Source organism: Delphinus delphis, chromosome 9, assembly GCF_949987515.2.
Source record: "Delphinus delphis chromosome 9, mDelDel1.2, whole genome shotgun sequence".
In the NCBI taxonomy this organism is placed as follows: domain Eukaryota; kingdom Metazoa; phylum Chordata; class Mammalia; order Artiodactyla; family Delphinidae; genus Delphinus; species Delphinus delphis.
Window position 1 is genome coordinate 16,885,666 of NC_082691.1, and position 21,879 is coordinate 16,907,544.

General features: G+C 40.2%; 1 protein-coding gene across 5 annotated transcripts in view; it reads left to right on the forward strand.

The window, feature by feature from the left end:
* The first annotated feature begins 2,131 nt into the window (after positions 1-2,131).
* Positions 2,132-21,879, forward strand: part of NRCAM (neuronal cell adhesion molecule) — a 95,580-nt gene continuing 75,832 nt past the window's right edge. For 2 of the 5 annotated variants that reach the window (XM_060020235.1, XM_060020238.1), the window contains exons 1-7: positions 2,132-2,240; positions 4,649-4,666; positions 7,528-7,633; positions 9,534-9,730; positions 16,050-16,172; positions 20,779-20,949; positions 21,468-21,524. In XM_060020235.1, coding sequence (XP_059876218.1) covers positions 2,132-2,240; positions 4,649-4,666; positions 7,528-7,633; positions 9,534-9,730; positions 16,050-16,172; positions 20,779-20,949; positions 21,468-21,524 — 781 coding nt within the window. The remainder of the gene's footprint in view (positions 2,241-4,648; positions 4,667-7,527; positions 7,634-9,533; positions 9,731-16,049; positions 16,173-20,778; positions 20,950-21,467; positions 21,525-21,879) is intronic. The other 3 variants (XM_060020236.1, XM_060020237.1, XM_060020239.1) reach the window with 2 other exon arrangements.

The following is a 21,879-nucleotide window of genomic DNA, read 5'->3' on the forward strand; positions in this document are numbered from 1 at the left end:
ATTCGATTAAATGGTATAGATCTGCTTTGCATGCACAGAAAGACAGTCTGGATTATATTTTGGTTAGAAATGGTTGGGCGAGCTTTTCTACCGGCCTCTCGCTGTTTAATGGTCATGATTGTTTATATATTATAATATGGGAAGACAAATTTCCTGGATCTTAAATGAAACCACACAGTATGGATGTTTCATTCACAAAATAATATTTATATATGTATCATGTCTATGTTTAGCATATTTTTTTGTATTTGTTTAGCAAGAAATGTCCAACTATAATTATAATCCGGTTCAAATCAGAACTCAGCTGCTAGCAAAACACATGTTGTCAGCATTGTTTCATTTTTCTTTTATACATTTAAGCTCTCTTCCATACACAGACATGATATGCCAACTAATTTGATCATATTGACAAGAGTTTGGTTTTTAAACCAAGTAGCGTAAATATAAATATAGCCACAGGCAGACTGTGGTCAGAGTGCCTATCTGAATACAACCTCACCTTTCCCCTTTCCCTCCTTCACTTTTTTTCCACCAATATTTATTTACTCCCTACCACGTGCCAGGCACTGTGATGAGCTCTGGGGACACAATGGGGAACAGGAAAGATGTTGTCCCTACCCTTCGAGGCTTTCAGTTCAGTGGGAAAGATGGACATTTTAAAAATACACGATTACACCAGTAATTAAGCTGTAAGAACAATCTTAGTTTATAATAATGACACCCCTACCTTCGCAAGAGAGCCATTGGTCACTCACACTTCTCTTTATTGATGAGAAGCTGTGATTAAACCCGTCATTCCAGGTAGAGGTCTGTTGTAGGACAGAGGTCTGTATTCCGTGTGCTCATGTTCTCTTGGTACTTTCATGTGCAGGGCATACTACCTTAGGTGATAGGAGAGGAATACAAAGATGGGAGAGGCTCAACCTTTGCCTGAAGGAGTAGGGGAGAGAGTATGCATACCCCCAAAAAAGTCTATCACTGTATCTACCTGTATACTATATGTGATGAATAAAACGTAATTTCAGAGATTCTCAGAGAGTGAAATGCCTTCTAGTTTGAGTGATCAGCTCATGTTGGGTTGGCCAAAAAGTTCGTTCAGCTTTTGCCATAAGATGTTACAGAAACCCAAATGAACTTTTTGGCCAACCCAGTAAACGCTCTATAAAGAAACCCATTGGACATTGTTGAGGACATAGGGTGGAGAGGGCATTCCAGGTAAAAGGAATAGAATAAACCAAGGCAAGAAGTTAGGAAAATTCAAAGCGTACTGAAGGATTGACCCAAGAAAGCAAAGCAGAGTCAGACAATCAGGCAAAAAAGAATACTTACGTGACGATAGAGGGAAATGAGGTTGGTGGGATGAATTGAGACCAGGTCGTTCAAGTTTTTGTATTACTTATTTAAGGATATATTGAACTTTAATTGGGTAGGTCCCATGGGGCTACTCCCAGTATTTAACCAAAGACCCTTAGGAAAACTAATCAGCACTGTTTAGGAGGGTGACTGCAGTGAGGAAGACCTGGAACTCAGAGCCCAGGCATAGCTGTTGCCACCGTCTAGGTAGGAGATGGAGAAGGCCAGAATTCTTGGTGGTTGAACCGGTAAATCAGTGTTTGGGGTTTGAAGCAAATTGGCAACCATGCCCTGAACCTTCCCAGTGGTAATCTCTAGAAAGGAGAAGCCATTAGGCCTCCCCTTCAAAGGCACACCTTCTAACTGATTTATAAGCCAAGTTTTCCTGATCTATTAGGAACATGGTAGCCTCTAATATAAAGCAGATATTTAAAATGGGAAAACCAGAAGGGTGGCAAAGTTGACAGATTTTGCTTGACATCCCTACAAATATTTCTGACCTAATTTTAGCTGATTTATGAATAAATGAGTCTCTCAGTCTTCAGAGTGGAATATTTAAAAGTTAGAGTTCCATTTAGAGTTCATGTATAATACAGAACTGATTTTCTATGCTGCCGACTTCCTCTCTTCGTTTCCTCCTTTTTTCAAAAGTGCACTATAATTCTTCTCCTATCCTTTTTCAGTTTCCTGCATGAGACTTATTTAAACGTTGCACACACATCTTTTGTGAAAGAAGAAAAGGAAATTCAGCTTGTGGGGCTCAGCGGGAGTTCAGCTAATGCAGCTTAAAATAATGATGCCGAAAAAGAAGCACTTATCTGCAAGCAGAGCACCCCTGATCCTCTTCCTGTGCCAGATGATTAGTGCACTGGAAGTCCCTCTTGATCGTAAGTATTAACGTTGGAAAGCTCTTAGGCCCGGGAGTCAGACCCTCCCCGGCATTTACCATCACTCTGAGCCGTGTGGATGGAGGAGATGTCCGTGTGATCCTGAAAAGTGAATCAAAACTAATCTGGCTTTTACCTTCAGCACCCTGTGTTTATAAAGAATCAGACCCTAGAAATGGCCATTGAATCGCAGACACATTGTCCCTTCCCTGTCATTATCTTTCCCTCCCCTCAGGTGCTTTTGGTGTACCATGGGGGGGCTGACCAGAGAAGGAGTGAATTGTGAGCTACCCTGATCCTCCCAGCAGGCAACTCTTTATAGAAGCAGTCCCGCAAGAAAACTATAGAAATCGCTTTAAAATGATCACAGAGACCCCCCACACACCCCGTTTATCCTGTCCCCGCATCTCCACCTTCTTTCTTCATATGCTAAGAGTGAAAAGATCATCTCTCAGCCAACCCCACGCCCCTCTGTATCCCCAAACTACCCACGGCTCGTTTCTCTGGATTCAGACAAGGCACAATTCACTTTTGAGTTTGGGATCTTAATATGAGTTTAGAGCTAGGAACTATATCTTATCTAAAGCCTAGTGAGAGGTCTTTGTTTTTAAAACGGTGATAAAAAACCAAGATGTCAATGTTGAGAATGAAACAAGTCTTCGGCAAAATTACTATTTAAAATGGAGCAAGTGGGCTTCCCTGGTGGCACAGTGGTTGTGAGTCCGCCTGCCGATGCAGGGGACATGGGTTCGTGCCCTGGTCCGGGAAGATCCCACATGCCGCGGAGCGGCTGGGCCCGTGAGCCATGGCTGCTGAGCCTGCGCGTCCGGAGCCTGTGCTCCGCAACGGGAGAGGCCACAACAGTGAGAGGCTCACATACCACAAAAAAAAAAAAAAAAAAAAAAAAAGTGGAGCAAGTAACAGCTACTATAGGAGCCCACCCTTTCCTGAATAAAGTACTGTATATACTGCACTCTCCCTGGGCTGGGTGGCCTGTTTGTAAGAAATAAAGATAATGCTAGGGGCCAACGGGTCACTTTTCCTGCAACGGAAAGCAGAATTTGAAATCTGGACTATTACTGTACTTCAGAATTGGTTTATTCTTCATCCCTAATCAGCATGACCTCTTTAAATCCATTAGCTTCTTGAATAGAACATCTGTTTGGCGAGCTTTCCAAGGTACAAGGAAGGTACACTTTCCCGGGGCGATTCTATTGTTGGGATGTCAGGTTTTTTTTGTTTTTTTTTTTGCCAATGAGGTTGCAACTGCCAGTGGGGAGACAATTAAGAAGAGATGTGATTGGCCCCATACTTTGTTGACTCCCTTTTCTGTGCATCTTTAGTCTAAAGTGTAAGAAAATGCAACGTTCTCCTTCTTTTCAAAAGATATGCATTCAGTGACCTTAATTTCAGTTAAAAAAAAAAAAAAGAGATATGATTGGTTAAGCCCATTGGAGTTGGAATGCCTAAGTAAGCATTTGCCCTAATGGATGTGTAGAAGAAAGAGCATTTGAGAGAAATGCTTTTGTTCTCTCTTCTGTTAAATATGTTCCCCTTTAATCTGACTGCTCAGTCTTACAATCAGAGGGAAACAGTCACCTACGGCTAACTCAATTATCGCTGCTAATGGAGAACAGCAGAACCATGATGAAAAGAAAGTCACAGGCAACCCAGGTGCTCCTGCATTAACCTTTGCAAGTAGTAATGACAGGCAGCACAGCAGAGTCATGTGAACTGCATGCTAATGTCATTTCTTCCCTGCCCCTCTTCCTTATCCCCCCTTTCCATGAGCCGCTCCTTGGGGTGGGTACTAGCAAACCCTGGGTGACTGAGGAATTCTGAAGCAGAGACATGCTAGCAGTCTGAAAAGTGCAATTACCTACTTGGCGATTAACCGTAGAAATCTAAAAACCTCAGATCAGTGTTGGATTTAGCTTGGATGGAGCGCTGTCATTGTAGCAATGTCCCATTGTTAGGTATTGTCACCATGTGCGTAGTGATGTCTGGGGTAATAGGATCAGACACAACACAGTCTGTGACAACTCAGATTAATTGTAGATTTCAGCTGTTTTTCAAATTGAATGTAATTACTTGTCCAGCACAACACGTATGGAATGGAATTAGCCATTCCTATTCCTGGCAGAATCATTTTTTGGCCTACAGGATCCCTTTTGTTCTTCCATATGTGGATGTAGAAAGGTCTGCTTCAGGAATAAACAAAACCTTTAATGGGAGTTTCTTTCTCTTGCTACTTCACAACCTCCGTCTTTGCTCTACTGGTTTTTTAGGTCAAATAAAATAGGCAAGATGCCCCTTTTATCTTCAGGGTGCTAACGTTCTTATTACTAACACCTGGTTTTCTTTAATCCTGTCTGCCCACTCACCTGCTGATATTGCTGGGGAAAAAGCAAAACTTCTTGAAGACTGTAAGTGTCTTTCCGTCATTACCAGGCAGTGTGAAAATTTGACTGTGTCTTTGTTTTTGAATGAATGCTGTGAATTAAAACGCACGATTTTGTTTTCGTGACTAACGTCTTTTTAAGTGTGTGTGTTTACTGTGGCTAATCATTGCATTTAAATTCCAAGAAGCAGGTTTAATCTATTCCTTGCATGAATTCTGAAGACTCAGGTATTACTGTCTTTCTTTTACCAGTATTCTGGGCTACTAACTTCTGAGCTTTGTTCACATCTGATGTAACTCAGTGAGAAAATTCACAAAATTTGAAGAGAATGTCTGGTTCTAAATGCTGTTAAAGGCTTGCTGGAATAAAAACATGTCTTTGGGTATATATAGGAGGTGGGTGCATGAAAATGCTTCACCCGAGTTCGCTGTCAAACTTCTTCAACCTGTAGGACTGGGTAGACTAGTGTTTCTAAGTGTCATCAGTATAATGGCCCAGAGAATTTGAGAATTGTTTTGATGTGTGCAAAAGACAGGCACTCCCATTCACATCATCTCTGCGTGGCGTGCTCTAATCTATAACTGCTGCCTCTGACAGTAGGGCAACATCTGTCATCTACCTAAAAAAGTAGTTTTCAGGCATTTGAAAAATTCTTTGGTATTAGATTAGCCAGGAAAATTATATAAAACCACCTTTTCCCCTTATTACTTCAAAGCCCTTGTTAGTTGCCAGTTGACCTAAGCACGCTTCAAAGAGGTACATCTAGGTGCTAAACTCTTAGTAGTTACGCGTGGCAGCTAAGCCAGCTCTGTTACAGACACATGAATAGAAGTTCTGGGTCTGCAACCATTACCCTTGCACCTCTGTCACTTACAGAAAAGCACAAAAAATTGGACTGAGTCACTCCTAAAAATCCCCCTACCCACCACCTATGCCCACCAGTCCCTGAGTGGGAAATTCTAGGCTTCTTTCCATCATCCCAAACTCTCTACTCCCAAAGCCTGAAGGATCACTCCAAAGTGAAGCTGGTCTAATTAAAAATGTTTATAGCTAACATCACTGAACCATTATAGGACTGGAATGTACTAAGAATTTTACACAAATTATTTTATTTAATTTTCCCAGCAACCCTAGGAGATAGATACTACTTTTAAACCCTGTTTTTCCTCTGTGGAAACGAGGGCTTACAGAAGTTAAGAAACTTGCTTGAAGTCTCACAGCTGGTAAGAAATAGACTAGTTCTTAACCACTAGCCCAAACTGTTAACCAGCTTTGGTAACTGCCGGCTAGAAGCATGAGTGTCCTGTGAACAGTGCTAGAGGCTGGGAAGAGCAGCTGGCTAAGGAGGACGAGGAAGGGATGGATCTTGCTAAAGGAGTTGAAATTGACGCTGTGCAGTAGTATCCCGCAGTTAATAGGTGCACAATAAATGATGGCAATTATGAGTTTCATTTTTTATCTATATTTTAGGTGTTATTTGGATGTTTAGTAAGAGACGTCTGGTGAACAGCCCCGAGACTGCAGACAAAGCAAGAGAAGAGATCCATGTTTACAGATTTATAAGGCATTGAACATGGAAATGATCAATTTAGCCCTGGCAACAATTCACCACAGGAAAGAAAGACAAAAGCTGAGGACGATTATTAAGCTTTGGGAAATACTTGATTGACAGGTGGAAGAAGTTTCACAAAGGAAGCACAGAGCATAGGTGGAGAGGAAAGGGACGATCCAGAATATGAAAAATGATCCAGATAAGTCTTTACATGGTAAAGATGTCCTGTACATTGTAAGATGTTTAGCAGCATCCCTGGCCTCTACCCACCAGATGCCAGGACCACCCCCATCCCAGTGGTGACAACCAAAATGGACTCTGGATGTGGTCAGATGTCCCCCAAGGACTGGGGGCAAATGGCCCCTGGTTGAGAACCACTGGTCTGTGTAAACAGCTCTCCTTCGAGTTGTGCAAGGCAGTGGCTTCCACCAGGAGAGTTCGCTTCTCTCCTCTGCTTTGTGCCTTCCTAGTCAAGCTATTTTGCTGCTCTGAGCAACAAAAGAAGTTGAAATGGATTATTTCTCCAGTCCCTTCCTGTTCTACACTCTGTGGTTCTGATTTTACAAGAAGGAAGACGTGGTAATCTTAGAGTGACCTGAACATCAAATGTCCACGTACCAGCTTTTTTCAGATTCAGTTGCTCCAGATCAGAACAGTTTCTCCCTACAATTTGATAATAAATGATCAGATAACACTTTGAAGAGTGAAATGAGAATATTGTTTCCTAAAACAGAGAGCTTCCCAATTCAATTTCTCTTCTAAAGAAGTTTGTTTTATCTTTGCTCCTAGTAGCCACCTACCTCCTGGCTCTAATAAGACATGTCAAGTCTCTAATTTTAACCATCTTTTTCACGTTAGCTTCTCAAATATATTTGTTACCAATGTATTAATTTACATCAGCCCAGTAATGAACTACAAGTCCGTAACTCTTTCCCAAGAAAGATGCAAATTTACCTCATAACTTAAATTTCATTGAAAGGCATCATTTGAATCAAAACTATCAGAGAAATTTCTCATTGTTACATCAGAAATGAAACATCTTAATATTAAGCTTATATTGGTAATTATTTTCCCATACTTTCAGAGTGGGGAAATGGGCTTTATGAGCACATATAAAGTTACCAAAAGGGAGTTATGCCTTGACTCCAAAATTTTAGGAGTCTTTTAGCTAGCTAAAAATCTGCTGAGGGGGTGTGTTACCACAGTGGAAATTACTAGAAACATTTGGAGAATATTTAGTCTAGGGTAAGTGATTTTGATATAGAAAAAAGTGATTGCTATTATGATATTAAATGATTTATTTCTTTACATTGTTCTTCTTTCTACCATTAAGTGGTACAACCTCCAACCATTACTCAACAGTCTCCAAAAGATTACATTATTGACCCACGGGAGAATATTGTAATCCAGTGTGAGGCCAAAGGGAAACCTCCTCCAAGGTGGGTGTGCTTTGTGCTGTTATAATATTGATAATAAGCATTGATATTCATGTTGAAGTTAATTTCAGGTCCTGCATATTATTAAAGTATCATTTGTAGGTTCATTGTTTTGTCTCTCTGCTTAATTAAATTCTGTTGGTCCTTCTTAAAAACCCAGATGGTTGCATTTCCATACTGATACCTTTCTGTGATACGCTAAAAAATTGTGGGAAGGTGTGGAAAGAGCCTTCTGATGGCTTTATGACATGGGTAGATTCCTTCTCTATGGGCCTCAGTTTACAGATAAATGTAAAATAAAGAAGTTGAACTTGACAACTTCGAAGATCTCTCCTAGCTCTCTACAAGTCTATAAAATAGCCCCAAGTGGTTTTCCAAACATGGCAGTGTTCAGCACTCAGGATTCTCCATATGCACCTTGGCATGCGCACTGTACAGCCTTTTAGAGTTGGGAGAGACAGTAGACATTATCTGGTCCAACCAGTATATCTTATAGATGGGGAACTGATGCCCAGTAATGCTAGGTTAACCTATCCAAGGTCCCACAGCTCCTTAGTGGATGATCCATAACTTGTCCAGTAGTATCTGGAAATTCTGGAGGGTTAGATCATTATTTTTGAGAGATAATGTGTATTTTTTTAAGTTATAAAGAAGGGAAATTTTCTCAATATTTTATTTCCAAGTTTGTCTATGACGAGCCTTATTCATCTATCACAGACTGGCACCGGAGAAAAAAATTACCAAAGTATACCAAAAACTTCCATCAAAGGATGGCTTCAAAGCAATCTCTTCTGTCATATTATTAGAAACCCTTGAGCACTCAGGCCCTAATGTGATGTCCTTTGATGACACCCCTTTTAGTTTAACATTTAATTACTACCTCCTGTAACTGTTAGGCAGGATTTCTCCATCTCAGCTCTATTGATATTTTGGGCTGGGCAATTTTTTTGCTGTGGAGACAAGAGCTTTTCTGTGCATTGTGGGATACTTTGCAGCATCCCTGGCCTCTACCTACAATAAGCCAGCAGCAGCCAACACCCCTGTCCCCTACCCTAGGAGTTGTGACAACTCCTGCTATAAGGATAAGCAGTGGGAAGGGAAATCCAGGAGGGCTTGGAAATCATGGGAAAGTTCAGAGATTCATGCTTTTGTTAAGAGCGTGGCCATTGTTGATTTGTGACCAGTTATCAAGTATTTGATTACTTGGGCACTGGGACTTCTATATAAGGCAGTCTTTTACATAAATAAAACTGAAAAAGAAGACTTTCAGTTGACAATTTGAAATACTTCCTAAGAAATTTACAAAAATCATCTCTAGAATTAAAAATTCTCAAAATATATTTGATATACAATGATCACTTTTAATAACCGACACTTAAAACACCATTGAGCTCATGTTTCCTCTCCTCCCAACTCATACTTTGCATTTTGGTAACTTGACACTGGTCTGATCACTTTTAAACACACACATATATTAGTACTTGTGAAGGCCTTTCTTCTTACACTTCAGCCCAGAGCAAATCTTTATAGGCAGGTTATCAATTCTATGAACAATGGAGTTTACAATTAAAATGCTAATAAACCTCTAAGAGAGTATGCCTCGGAGACCTACTTCCTATGTTTTCTTTGAAAGATGACAGGCAATCTGTATGCATGATTTCTTTATTGAGTCAGATTTTGGTTAGTTCTAATGAAGACATGTACCTTAGTATGTATGGCCGGCACTTTTTTCTAAGTCATAATTCAATGAAACATTTTAGGTGTGGAGCCTATTGTTCTTTTACTGAATACTAAAATCTAATCGTTATTTAGAAATCCATAAAATTGCCAGGAATTTGTTAGAGAGGAAATAATCCTGTTTTTCTGGGCTGTAAACAAGCTTAATCCTTTATGCGTTGGGCAGTTTCTCCTGGACCCGAAATGGGACTCATTTCGACATAGATAAAGACCCTCTTGTCACCATGAAGTCTGGCTCGGGAACCCTCACAGTCAACATCATGAGCGAGGGGAAAGCAGAGACCTATGAAGGAGTTTATCAGTGTACAGCCAGGAACGAACGCGGGGCTGCAATTTCTAATAACATTGTCATCCGTCCATCCAGTAAGTCGGACCTGTTCACCAAACAGGACCCTTTTTAAAGTATAGCTCCAACCCCAGCATCTGTTACACCATCTAAATACCATTACACGAAAGCAATGGAATTGATTCCAGTACTCTGAAAATCATCACCCCTTTCCACTTGACCTCAATTCCTCAGCCTAATGCTTTGCCAATCCAATGTGTCTTTTGTACAAGTCCAGAATAAAACACCAGGGGTAAGGAAAGTGTATTTTTCCTCAAATTGATCTAATCATTAATTTCTCATGAATCTTATATTTAAGCGTACTCCAAACAGCCAGATGGAAATAAATTAAGTATGAAATGGGTAATTGAGGTCTAAGTGTTATTTCTTTAAATGTTTTTTAATTGAAGTACGGTTGATGTACAATATTTTAAAAGTTACAGGTGTACAATTTTTAAATGTTATACTCCATTCATAGATATTGTAAAATATTGGCTATATCCCCCATGTTGTACAATATATCCCTGTAGCTTATTGTTTTTTAACATCTTTATTGGAGTATAATTGCTTTACACTGGTGTGTTTCTACTTTATAACAAACTGAATCAGCTATACATATACATATATCCCCATATCTCCTCCCTCTTGCGTGTCCGTCCCACCCTCCTTATCCCACCCCTCTAGGTGGTCACAAAGCACCGGGCTGATCTCCCTGTGCTATGCGACTGCTTCCCGCTAGCTATCTATTTTACATTTGGTAGTGTATATATGTCCATATATACACTACCACTCTCTCACTTCGTCCCAGCTTACCCTTCCCCCTCCCCGTGTCCTCAAGTCCATTCTCTAGTAGGTCTGCATCTTTATTCCCATCTTGCCCCTAGGTTCTTCATGACCTTTTTTTTTTTTTTTTTTTTTAGATTCCATATATATGTGTCAGCATACAGTATTTGTTTTTCTCTTTCTGATTTACTTCACTCTGTAGGACAGACTCTAGGTCCATCCACCTCACTACAAATAACTCAATTTCATTTCCATTTATGACTGAGTAATATTCCATTGTATATATGTGCCACATCTTCTTTACCCATTCATCTGTCGAGGGACACTTAGGTTGCTTCCGTGTCCTGGCTATTGTAAATAGTGGTGCAATGAACATTATGGTACATGACTCTTTTTGAATTATGGTTTTCTCACGGTATATACCCCGTAGTGGGATTGCTGGGTCATATGGTAGTTCTATTTTTAGTTTTTTAGGGAACCTCAATACCGTTCTCCATAGTGGCTGTATCAATTTACATTCCCACCAACAGTGCAAGAGGGTTCCTTTTTCTCCACACCCTTTCCAGCATTTATTGTTTGTAGATATTTTGATGATACCATTCTGACTGGTGTAAGGTGATACCTCATTATAGTTTTGATTTACATATCTCTAATGATTAGTGATGTTGAGCATCCTTTCATGTGTTTGTTGGCAATCTGTTTATCTTCTTTGGAGAAATGTCTACTTAGGTCTTCTGGCCATTTTTGGATTGGGTTGTTTGTTTTTTTAATATGGAGCTGCATAAATTTTGGAGATTAATCCTTTGTCAGTTGCTTCATTTGCAAATATTTTCTCCCATTCTGAGGGTTGTCTTTTCATCTTGTTTATGGTTTCCTTTGCTGTGCAAAAGCTTTTAAGTTTCATTAGGTCCCATTTGTTTCTTTTTGGTTTTATTTCCATTTCTCTAAGAGGTGGGTCAAAAAGGATCTTGCTGTGATTTATGTCATGGAGTGTTCTGCCTATGTTTTCCTCTAAGAGTTTTATAGTGTCTGGCCTTACATTTAGGTCTGTAATCCATTTTGATCTTATTTTTATTTATGGTGTTAGGGAGTGTTCTAATTTCATTCTTTTACATGTAGCTGTACAGTTTTCCAGGACCACTTATTGAAGAGGCTGTCTTTTCTCCATTGTATATTCTTGCCTCCTTTATCAAAAATGAGGTGACCATATGTGCATGGCTTTATCTCTGGGCTTTGAATCCTGTTCCATTGATCTATATTTCTATTTTTGTGCCAGTACCATACTATTTGGATTACTGTAGCTTTGTAGTATAGTCTGAAGTCAGGTAGCCTGATTCCACCAGCTCCATTTTTCTGTCTCAAATTGCTTTGGCTATTCGGGGTCTTTCCATACAAATTGTGAGATTTTTTTGTTCTAGTTCTGTGGAAAATGCCATTGGTGGTTTGATAGGGATTGCATTGAATCTGTAGATTGCTTTGGGTAGTGGAGTCATTTTCACAATATTGATTCTTCCAATCCAAGAACATGGTATATCTCTCCATCTGTTTGTGTCATCTTTGATTTCTTTCATCAGTGTCTGAGTATAGGTCTTTTACCTCCTTAGGTAGGTTTATTCCTAGGTATTTTATTCTTTTTGTTGCAGTGGTAAATGGGAGTGTTTCCTTAATTTCTCTTTCAGATTTTTCATCATTAGTGTATAGGAATGCAAGAGATTTCTGTATGTTAACTTTGTATCCTGCTACTTTACCAAATTCATTGATTAGCTCTAGTAGTTTTCTGGTAGCCTCTTTAGGATTCTCTGTGTATAGAATCATGTCATCTACAAACAGTGACAGCTTTACTTCTTCTTTTCTGATTTGGATTCCTTTTATTTCTTTTTCTTCTCTGATTGTTGTGGCTAAAAGTTCCAAAACGTTGAATAATAGTGGTGAGAGCGGACAAAATTGTCTTGTTCCTGATCTTAGAGGAAATGGTTTCAGTTCTTCATCATTGAGAATGATGCTGGCTGTGGGTTTGTCATATATGGCCTTTATTATGTTGAGGTAAGTTTCCTCTATGCCTACTTACTGGAGGGTTTTTATCATACACGGGTGATGAAATTTGTCAAAAGCTTTTTCTGCATCTATTGAGATGATCATATGAGTTTTCTCCTTCAGTTTGTTAATATGGTTTATTACATTGATTGATTTGCATATATTGAAGAACCTTGCATTCCTGGGATAAACTCCACTTGATCATGGTGTATGATCCTTTTAATGTGCTGTTGGATTCTGTTTGCTAGTATTTTGTTGAGGATCTTTGCATCTATGTTCATTAGTGATATTGGCCTTTAGTTTTCTTTTTTTGTAGTTTCTTTTCTGGTTTTGGTATCAGGGTGATGGTGGCCTCGTAGAATAAGTTTGGGAGTGTTCCTCTCTCTGCTATATTTTGGAGGAGTTTGAGAAGGATAGGTGTTAGTTCTTCTCTAAATGTTTGATAGTATTCGCCTGTGAAGCCATCTGGTCCTGGGCTTTTGTTTGTTAGAAGATTTTAAATCACAGTGTCAATTTCAGTGCATGTGATTCGTCTGTTCATATTTTCTATTTCTTCCTGGTTCAGTCCTGGAGGTTGTGCTTTTCTAAGAATTTGTCCATTTCTTCCAGGTTGTCCATTTTTTTGGCATAGAGTTGTTTATAGTAATCTCTCATGATCCTTTGTATTTCTACAGTGTCAGTTGTTACTTCTCCTTTTTCATTTCTAATTCTATTGATTTGAGTCTTCTCCCTTTTTTTCTTGATGAGTCTGGCTAATGGTTTATCAATTTTGTTTATCTTCTCAAACAACCAGCTTTTAGTTTTATTGATCTTTGCTGTCATTTCCTTCATTTCTTTTTCATTTATTTCTGATCTGACCTTTATGATTTCTTTCCTTCTGCTAACTTTGGGGTATTTTTGTTCTTCTTTCTCCAATTGCTTTAGGGATATGGTTAGGTTGTTTATTTGAGATGCTTCTTGTTTCTTGAGGTAAGATTGTATTGCTATAAACTTCCCTCTTAGAATTGCTTTTGCTGCATCCCATAGATTTTGGGTTGTCATGTTTTCATTGTCATTTCTTTCTAGGTATTTTTTGATTTCCTCTTTGATTTCTTCAGTGATCTCTTGGTTATTAAGTAGTGTATTGTTTAGCCTCCATGTGTTTGTATTTTTTACAGATTTTTTTCCTGTAGTTGATATCTAGTCTCATAGCATTGTGGTCGGAAAGGATAGTTGGTACGATTCCAATTTTCTTAATTTTACCAAGACTTGATTTGTGACCCAAGATATGATCTATCCTGGAGAATGATCCATGACCACTTGAGAAGAAAGTGCATTCTGTTGTTTTTGGATGGAATGTCCTATAAATATCAATTAAGTCCATCTTATTTAATGTATCATTTAAAGCTTGTGTTTCCTTATTTATTTTCATTTTGGATGATCTGTCCAAGGTGAAAGTGGGTTGTTAAAGTCCCCTACTATGATTGTATTACTGTCCATTGCCCCTTTTATGGCTGTTAGTATTTGCCTTATGTATTGAAGTGCTCCTATATTGGGTGCTTCTTCATCTGCTGTGTGTTTCTGTCTTCTCATTTTGCTTAACTTACTGTATTTGGGGTCTCCTTTTCGCTGGCTGCAGGTTCGTAGTTCCTGTTTGTTTTGGTATCTGCCCCCAGTGGCTAAGGTTGGTTCAGTGGGTTGTGTGGGCTTCCTGGTGGAGGGGACTAATGCCGGTGTTCTGTTGGATGAGGCTGGATCTTGTCTTTCTGTCAGGCATGACTGCATCCAGTGGTGTGTTTTAGGGTGTCTTTGACCTTATTATGATTTTAGGCAGCCTCTCTCCTAATGGTTGGGGTTGTATTCCTGTCTTGCTAGTTGTTTGGCATAGGGTGTCCAGCACTGTAGCTTGCTCGTTGTTGAATGGAGCTGGGTCTTAGCGTTGAGATGGAGATCTCCGGGAGAGCTTTCGCCATTTGATATTACGTGGAGCCGGGAAGTCTCTGGTGGACTAATGTCCTGAACTCGGGTCTCCCACCTCAGAGGCACAGGCCTGACACCCTGCTGGAGCACCAAGATCCTGTCAGCCACACAGCTTCTCCGGAGAGTCTCTGAAGACCCGGTGGGCTCAGGAGGCAGCTGGCGGCCCCTGCGAGGTCCTCCACGAGGTCTCCCTGGTCTCCGGCATCTGCTGGACCCCGAAGTAAGCGGTGACTAGAGAACGGGCAGACTGAGAGCCCCAGCAAGCTGGCTGGGCCTGGGTGACTGCATGGAGGCTGCCACAGGAGACAAGTGGGGGCCTGCGGGCATGTGTGGCCTGGGCCACCGCCAAGCTCTCCTACGGCAGCAACCGCGAGATGGATGGCACGGAAGCCACGCTGGGGCCTATCCTTGTAGCTTATTTTATACATAAGAGTTTGTAGTTCTTGACTCCCTACCCCTATACTGCCCCTCCCCCTATCCCTCTCCCCACTGGTAACTACTAGTATCTGTGAGTCTGCTGCTTTTTTGTTATATTCACTAGTTTGTTGTATTTTTTAGATTCCACATATAAGTGATATCATACAGTATTTGTCTTTCTCTGTACAGAAACTTATTTCACTTATCATATGCCGTCCAAGTCCATCCATGTTGCTGCAAATGGCAAAATTTCATTCTTTTTTATGGCTGAGTAATATTTTCCATTGTATATATGTACCACATCTTCTTTATCCATGCATCTGCCCGATGGACACTTAGGTTGTTGCTTCTATGTCTTGGCTATTGTAAATAATGCTGCTGTGAACATTGGGGTGCATGTATTTCTTTAAACATTTTTATTTCAAAATTTCACTGGAAATAGGGTGACCTCACTATCTTGATATTATTGTGGCTCTTTTTGCAATAGTCAGTACCCACATGCTCTCAACAACCCAAGAGCATGTATTTAAAGAATAGCAACCATTTGAAGTTCTTGTCATTTTTTAAAATGTTTATTATGTATATAATATGTGCGCATTATAGAATAAACCAATTACAAATGAACAAAAAAGAAAGTTCAAAATTACTCGCAAATCCTTTCATTCAAGGAAATTACTATTCTTTCTATTTTTACCCAGGCATATATGTATGTACATGTCGAAAACAAGCTCATTCTGAAGTACTATTTTATAACCGTTTCTGCCTTATCTAGATATCATGTATATTTTATATTAATCTTATAAATAAGTATGCAGTGTCTAACACTGTATGATATTCAAAGGTGTACATGTACAGTTATTTGTTTAACAAATCTTTTGACATAGAAATGTTTTTCATTCTTTCATGAAGGGCACGCTTGTAGAAAAATTAGTTTGTATCTTCTTAAGGATTTATTTAATATAAATTCTTAGACATGGAATTGCTGACTCAGAATTCATACTACTAATGTCATTTTTTAACACCGTATTTAAAATTTTTTTTGTCGTTAATGTATATAAATTTCGAGTTACTATTTCTCCAAAAGTTTGGTTTATATTTCTTTCTAGTGCTCTTTTTATTTTCCAATGCAGAAATAACTTAGAAGTTATTGTTTCATTTCATTAGGATCACCGTTGTGGACCAAAGAAAAACTTGAACGAATAACACTTAGAAATGGCCAGTCTTTGGTACTGCCCTGCAGACCCCCAGTTGGGTTACCACCACCTATAATATTCTGGATGGATAATTGTAAGTTTTAAAAATAAGAACTTTCTTTCTTCAAGAGTCTTATGATTATTGGCTGTCCCAATCAATTATTACCTCTTGTGATTCATAAGATGTTTATAAAATGTCTTAGAGATTCTCAGGAAAATAAATCACATATCCTTTCATTCAGTCACTTTATTTTATTGAGCACCTACTATGTACCAGGCACCTCTCTGAATAAGCCAAACAAAGGTCCTGCTCTCACTGAATTTATATTCTATGCAATGGGAATAAAAGCGGGGAGAGAAGGAAGCGGAGAATAAATGCATTTAGAAAACATGTGTCAGTTGGCAGTAAGTGCTGTGAAGAAAAATAAGCAGAGTTTTGAGCAGAAACTTACAGGAGTGAAAGAGCAAGCAGGCCCTTAAATATCTGGGTGGAAAGAGAAAAACCAGTTTAAGCCCCAAGGGCAGGAGCATCCCTGGTGTGTGTAAAATCAGCAGGGAGGCCAGTGTGCCCGGGCTGACTGACCCAAGGGCGACAGTGAGAGAAAAGGTCAAGAAAGTCCAGGGGCTCCAGTGCGAAGGGCTTTGGCTTTTGCTTTCAGTGAAGTAGGGAGACATTGAAGGAGTGGCTTCACCTGAATCAAAACAAATAGTAAGAGCCTCACTTTGGTTCATGTGTGGAGAACAGAGAGGACGAAAGGGGGAGAAGGGCGTTCTGTTAGGAGGCCAGTGCTGTGATCTGGGCAAGAGTTGACGGGGACTCGGACTTGGGTAGTGGCAGTCAAGTAAGTAAGAAATGGTCAGATTCCAGGGACTCCCCTGGTGGTCCAGTGGTTAAGATTGCACACTTCCAATGCAGGGGGCGTGGCTTTGACCTCTGGTCAGGGAACTAAGATCCCACGTGCCACGAGGCCATTAAAAAAAAAAAAGAAAGAAAGGAAGGGAGGCAGGGAGGGAGGAAGGAAGAAATGGTCAGATTCCAGATATAATTTGAAGGTAGATCCTCCAGGATTTATCGGGGTCAGGGTGGAGGCATGAGACAGAGGAATCAAAGGTAACCCCAAAGTCTAATCAAAGGTAACTCCAAAGTCTAAGACTGAACAACTAGTAAAATGGAATTGCCATTTCCTGAAACACCAGAAGCCCATCAAGGGAAGGAAATCAAGCTGTTCAGGATGTGTTATGTCTCTTCTTTCAGTTTCGTTCTTTTATCCCCAACAACAGCTAATTTTCTTTTAATTTAATTTTTTACTTTATATTGGAGTACAGTTGTTTCACAATGCTGTGTTAGTTTCAGGTGTACAGCAAAAGTGATTCAGTTATACATATACATATATCCATTCTTTTTCAGATTCTTTTCCCATATAGGTTATTACAGAATATTGAGCACAGTTCCCTGCACCATACAGTAGATGCTTATTGATTATCTATTTTATATATAGTAGTAACAACAGCTAATATCGATTGGACATTTACTAAGTGCCTGTCCCTTTGCTAAAGACTTTACATAAGTTATCTCATCCATTTTCTACAGCAGTCCCAGGAAGCATTTCGGATGACTCTTACCACTTTTTTTTTTTTTTTGCGGTACGTGGGCCTCTCACTGTTGTGGCCTCTCCCGTTGCGGAGCACAGGCTCCAGACGCGCAGGCTCAGCGGCCATGGCTCACGGGCCCAGCCGCTCCGTGGCATGTGGGATCTTCCCGGAGCGGGGCACGAACTCGTGTCCCCTGCATCGGCAGGCGGACTCTCAACCACTGCGCCACCAGAGAAGCCTAGACTCTTACCACTTTTTAGATGAGGAAACTGAGGCACAGAGAATTGAAGTCATTCATTAGGCAGTTTAACATCTGTTCACCCCATCCCTATCCTTAGGGAATTGTTTGTTGCTCTGCTCTCCCATCCTTCCACACCTCCCCTTAGCATGTTACGTTGGAGACTAGGGACCAGGGTTTGGGATGAGAGGCTTGTGAGGCATCCTTGTGGAGGTTCTGCCGGGAGACTAGGCACCAGGGTTTGGGATGAGAGCCTTGTGAGGCATCCTTGTGGAGGTCTCCAGCAGGAATCAGAGCTACAGCTACATGAATCCAAGGAAGACTCAGGGCTCTTGCCGACAATGTGTGAATGTTAGTGCTGCAGAGATGCTCTGTAGAGCCGGGGACTGGAGGGGAGGATGAAGGGAGGGAGTGCAGGTGGTGAAGAGCAAAGCCTGGGGACTGAGACCAGGAGCCTCCAGGGGCCAAGAACTTAGGGAGCAAAGGAAAGTAGATGAGAAGAAGCAGTCACTTAGGTAAGAAGAAAACAAAAAGAGAGGGTGTCCCCGGGACGAGGGGAAGAAAAAGTGTCAGGAAGACAGAATATCAGCCGGTTCAAATACTGCTGAGAGATCAATTTCCAATCTGACTGAGAAATGAGTATTACATTTGGCAACACGGTGGTCGCTGTTGACCTTGACAAGAGTCCTTTGGGTAGAATGGTGGGAATGGTTGCAAAATATGTGTAGGGAATACATTCTGTTCTCAGTGACATGATTTCCTTTGAAATCACCAGCTGTGCACATTACTGAAGATAAAGTTCAGCTCTCACATTTCATTTCCAGTTTTGACTGTTCTGCATCAAAGCACTCAGAGAAAGTATCACAAAGAAATGGAAAATCAATATATAAATGAATAAATGGGCGAAGATATTTTTCCTATGATCACGTAACAGCTTTTACAGATTTTGAAAGAATAAGTAACAAATCAAATGGAAATGAGTGGGTTATGTGGTCGAGGATAACAGTATCCAAATGTACTGCCAAAATGAGACCCAATATTTGGTTATTGGTTCTTACTCAGAATTGATGACTTTTCCACTTAATAAAGAGGCATATACATGTAGAGTCTCAGAATCATCTGAATATGTAACTTATTTTTTTCACATTGCACTGCTGGCCATGTCATTTACCTACATTTTAGGCTGTAGGCAAAGCGTCTGGACCTTTCAAGTGAAATTTCATCTGGATATGAGAAAAAATTCAGATCTGTGTAGCATTCTTCTGGGAAGATGACCTTATCATGGTATTCCTATCTGCATACATTTTTGTCCCCAATGTAATGCCAAGGAACTCCTTGGGCAAAGTGCTACCATCCTCATAAAATGGCGTTCCCTTTCATTTGATCTCCCAACACCGGTCCATAATAAAATACAGCAGGAGAAATGGAAGAGAATAAATGTGTCCCTATCTTTAGCTCTTTGTATTCATGAAATAAATGTACATTATTTTTCGGAGTTATTTTTTAAAACAACCCTTTCCCTGGTTAATGGCTTCAAACCATGAATTTACAACCACCATCCAAACCCCCATCTTGACCTAGAACTTGACTAACATGGCTAACCAGCATCCTTTCAAGGTCTGGCTCCACATTTCCCTACCTTTTCCTGCCCAAGGGAGCTGCAGGCTTTTCCCCATAATTTTGCATTTCATGACATTTTAGATAGGGCACCTGCTGCTGTAGGAGCACATCTGCTTGACTCAGACTCGAGAAATCCTCCAGGAGACATGACACCTGGCCCCAGGCAACTAGGAGGTACAATTTTTCCTGGTTCTCTCACTTCAGAGCTGAAGAACTCTCCCAGTGAACTGAGTCAGATGCTTCCTGAGTCATGCTAGCCAGCCAAGTGTCAGTTCACACATAGATCATTGGTCCCATCTCCCTGAGTTCCTCATCGCCTTAGAAAATCCCCCCTCCACGCCTGAGGCTAGACTGTTCCTTGGGCCTGAGGAGAAGTCGGTTGTTAAATGTGAAACTGGAAAGTCAGAATGCTGATGGTTATTCATTTCATTTTGGAGCTTCTGTGAGGGGCCAGGTGCATTTTTTAGGGCTACAACAGTAGACAAAGCAGATGACGGTCTCCGTCCTTCTGGAACTTAAATTCTAGTGCGGGGAGACGGGCTATAAGCCATACGCATGACAGGTAAAGTACATTGTCTGTTAGAAGGTGATAGGTAACACTAAAAAGAAAAAGTAGAGGAGGTGAGGGAGGCTGGGTGTGGGGGGCCTCTGAGTGGCACGTCTGCAGCATTACACCCTGTTGTTAATTGCCTGTTTGCTGCCTGATCTCCAGTTAGATCCCAAGCTCAGGGCAGGGAACCGGGTCCACCTGACACCTTGCCCAGGACCTAGTTCATCACAGTTAGGTGCTGTCACAGTATAAGGTGTCTGACTGTGTATGTACTGCAATAGATGCAACCCGTGTTAACATCCTTACAAGTTTCCATAATGCACTTTCTGAGATACGTGTGTATCTATGATTAACAATTAGGGATTAACTTAAATGTTAGGAAAAGTCATGCAAACTCTGTAAAACATTTTTTGGTTTATGCTTGCTTCATGAAACCCTTCATTGGACAACTCTAATCTCACCTCTACACCCACTCCAGAGAAATGAGGGTCTGGCAGGTACAATTGGAGTTTTAATACATGTGTCTTTTTTTTTTTTTTTTACAGTTATTTGCTTTTACTCAAAGATCTTTATAGAGAAAAAAAAAACATTCAAGTGAAGTTCACAGAACTAGTTATTAGTAGATACATTTATCTCACTAATTTGCAAAGTGGCTACTTTGTGATGGAATGATCTAGATGTCTCTCCGCCTTTCTCCAGCCTTTCAAAGACTTCCACAGAGTGAGAGAGTTTCCCAGGGTCTGAATGGAGACCTTTATTTTTCCAATGTGCTCCCAGAGGATACCCGGGAAGACTACATCTGTTACGCACGATTTAATCACACTCAAACCATACAGCAGAAGCAACCTATTTCTGTGAAGGTGATTTCAGGTAAGAGTTCAGTTTCCAGAAACTCTCTTGCCATGATGTTTACAAATGTGTGCAAATGTATGAATTATTAAATCCTACTAGCTTTGAAGTAAACAGGTTCACTGATCAGGAAAGTACCTGTGAATAGTCGCTAAAGTGTTGGCATATGTATCAATATTATAAGGAGCTTGCCTACCTTAAATACTGTATTTTACAGTTTTTGCTGTCATACCATTACTGTTGCCATGGTAACTTCCTGAATCTACTTAGTGTTCTGAGCATTTGTGAGTGCTTTATGCTCCACGATGCCTTTAATTGGGAGTCCTGCTGCTTCGGTTATATATTCACATATTACTGATTGGGGGTGGCTGAGTGAATTAATGAAATAGTTCTATACAATGTAAAGCACTGTTTTTACTTGGTAGGGATGGTACTCGGTCAGCATAGGTATATATGTTTGCTTTTGTTGCCCAATACTTTCTTTTACAATCCCCTGCCCCCTACTTTTTGCATTCTTCATAATATTCTGTTTATTTCAGTGGATGAATTGAATGACACTATAGCTGCTAATTTGAGTGACACTGAGTTTTATGGTGGTGAGTTATGGTGATTGTAACTGATATGTCTCCTTCATTGTAGAATTTAGTTCACTAACTTCACCTCCATGGCTGTTTAACCTTATTTCTTTATGAAATTCCTAGTTCCATGTTTAATACCACTAAAATCAATGTATGTTTCATATGAAGTTTAGCTCTGAGCTTTCAAACATGTCACTAAAACGTGTTCCATGTTGTATGTATAATAATGAAAGTTACTATAACTGTTTTCATGTAAAGAACCATTCCACGAGATTTGGAAAAAAAATCTTTCGTGTATGTTCAGAATTACATTTTTCATATTTTGTCTGGCTCATAAGCTTTTCTCATGAATTAAATAAGAGTTGGCAAGGTG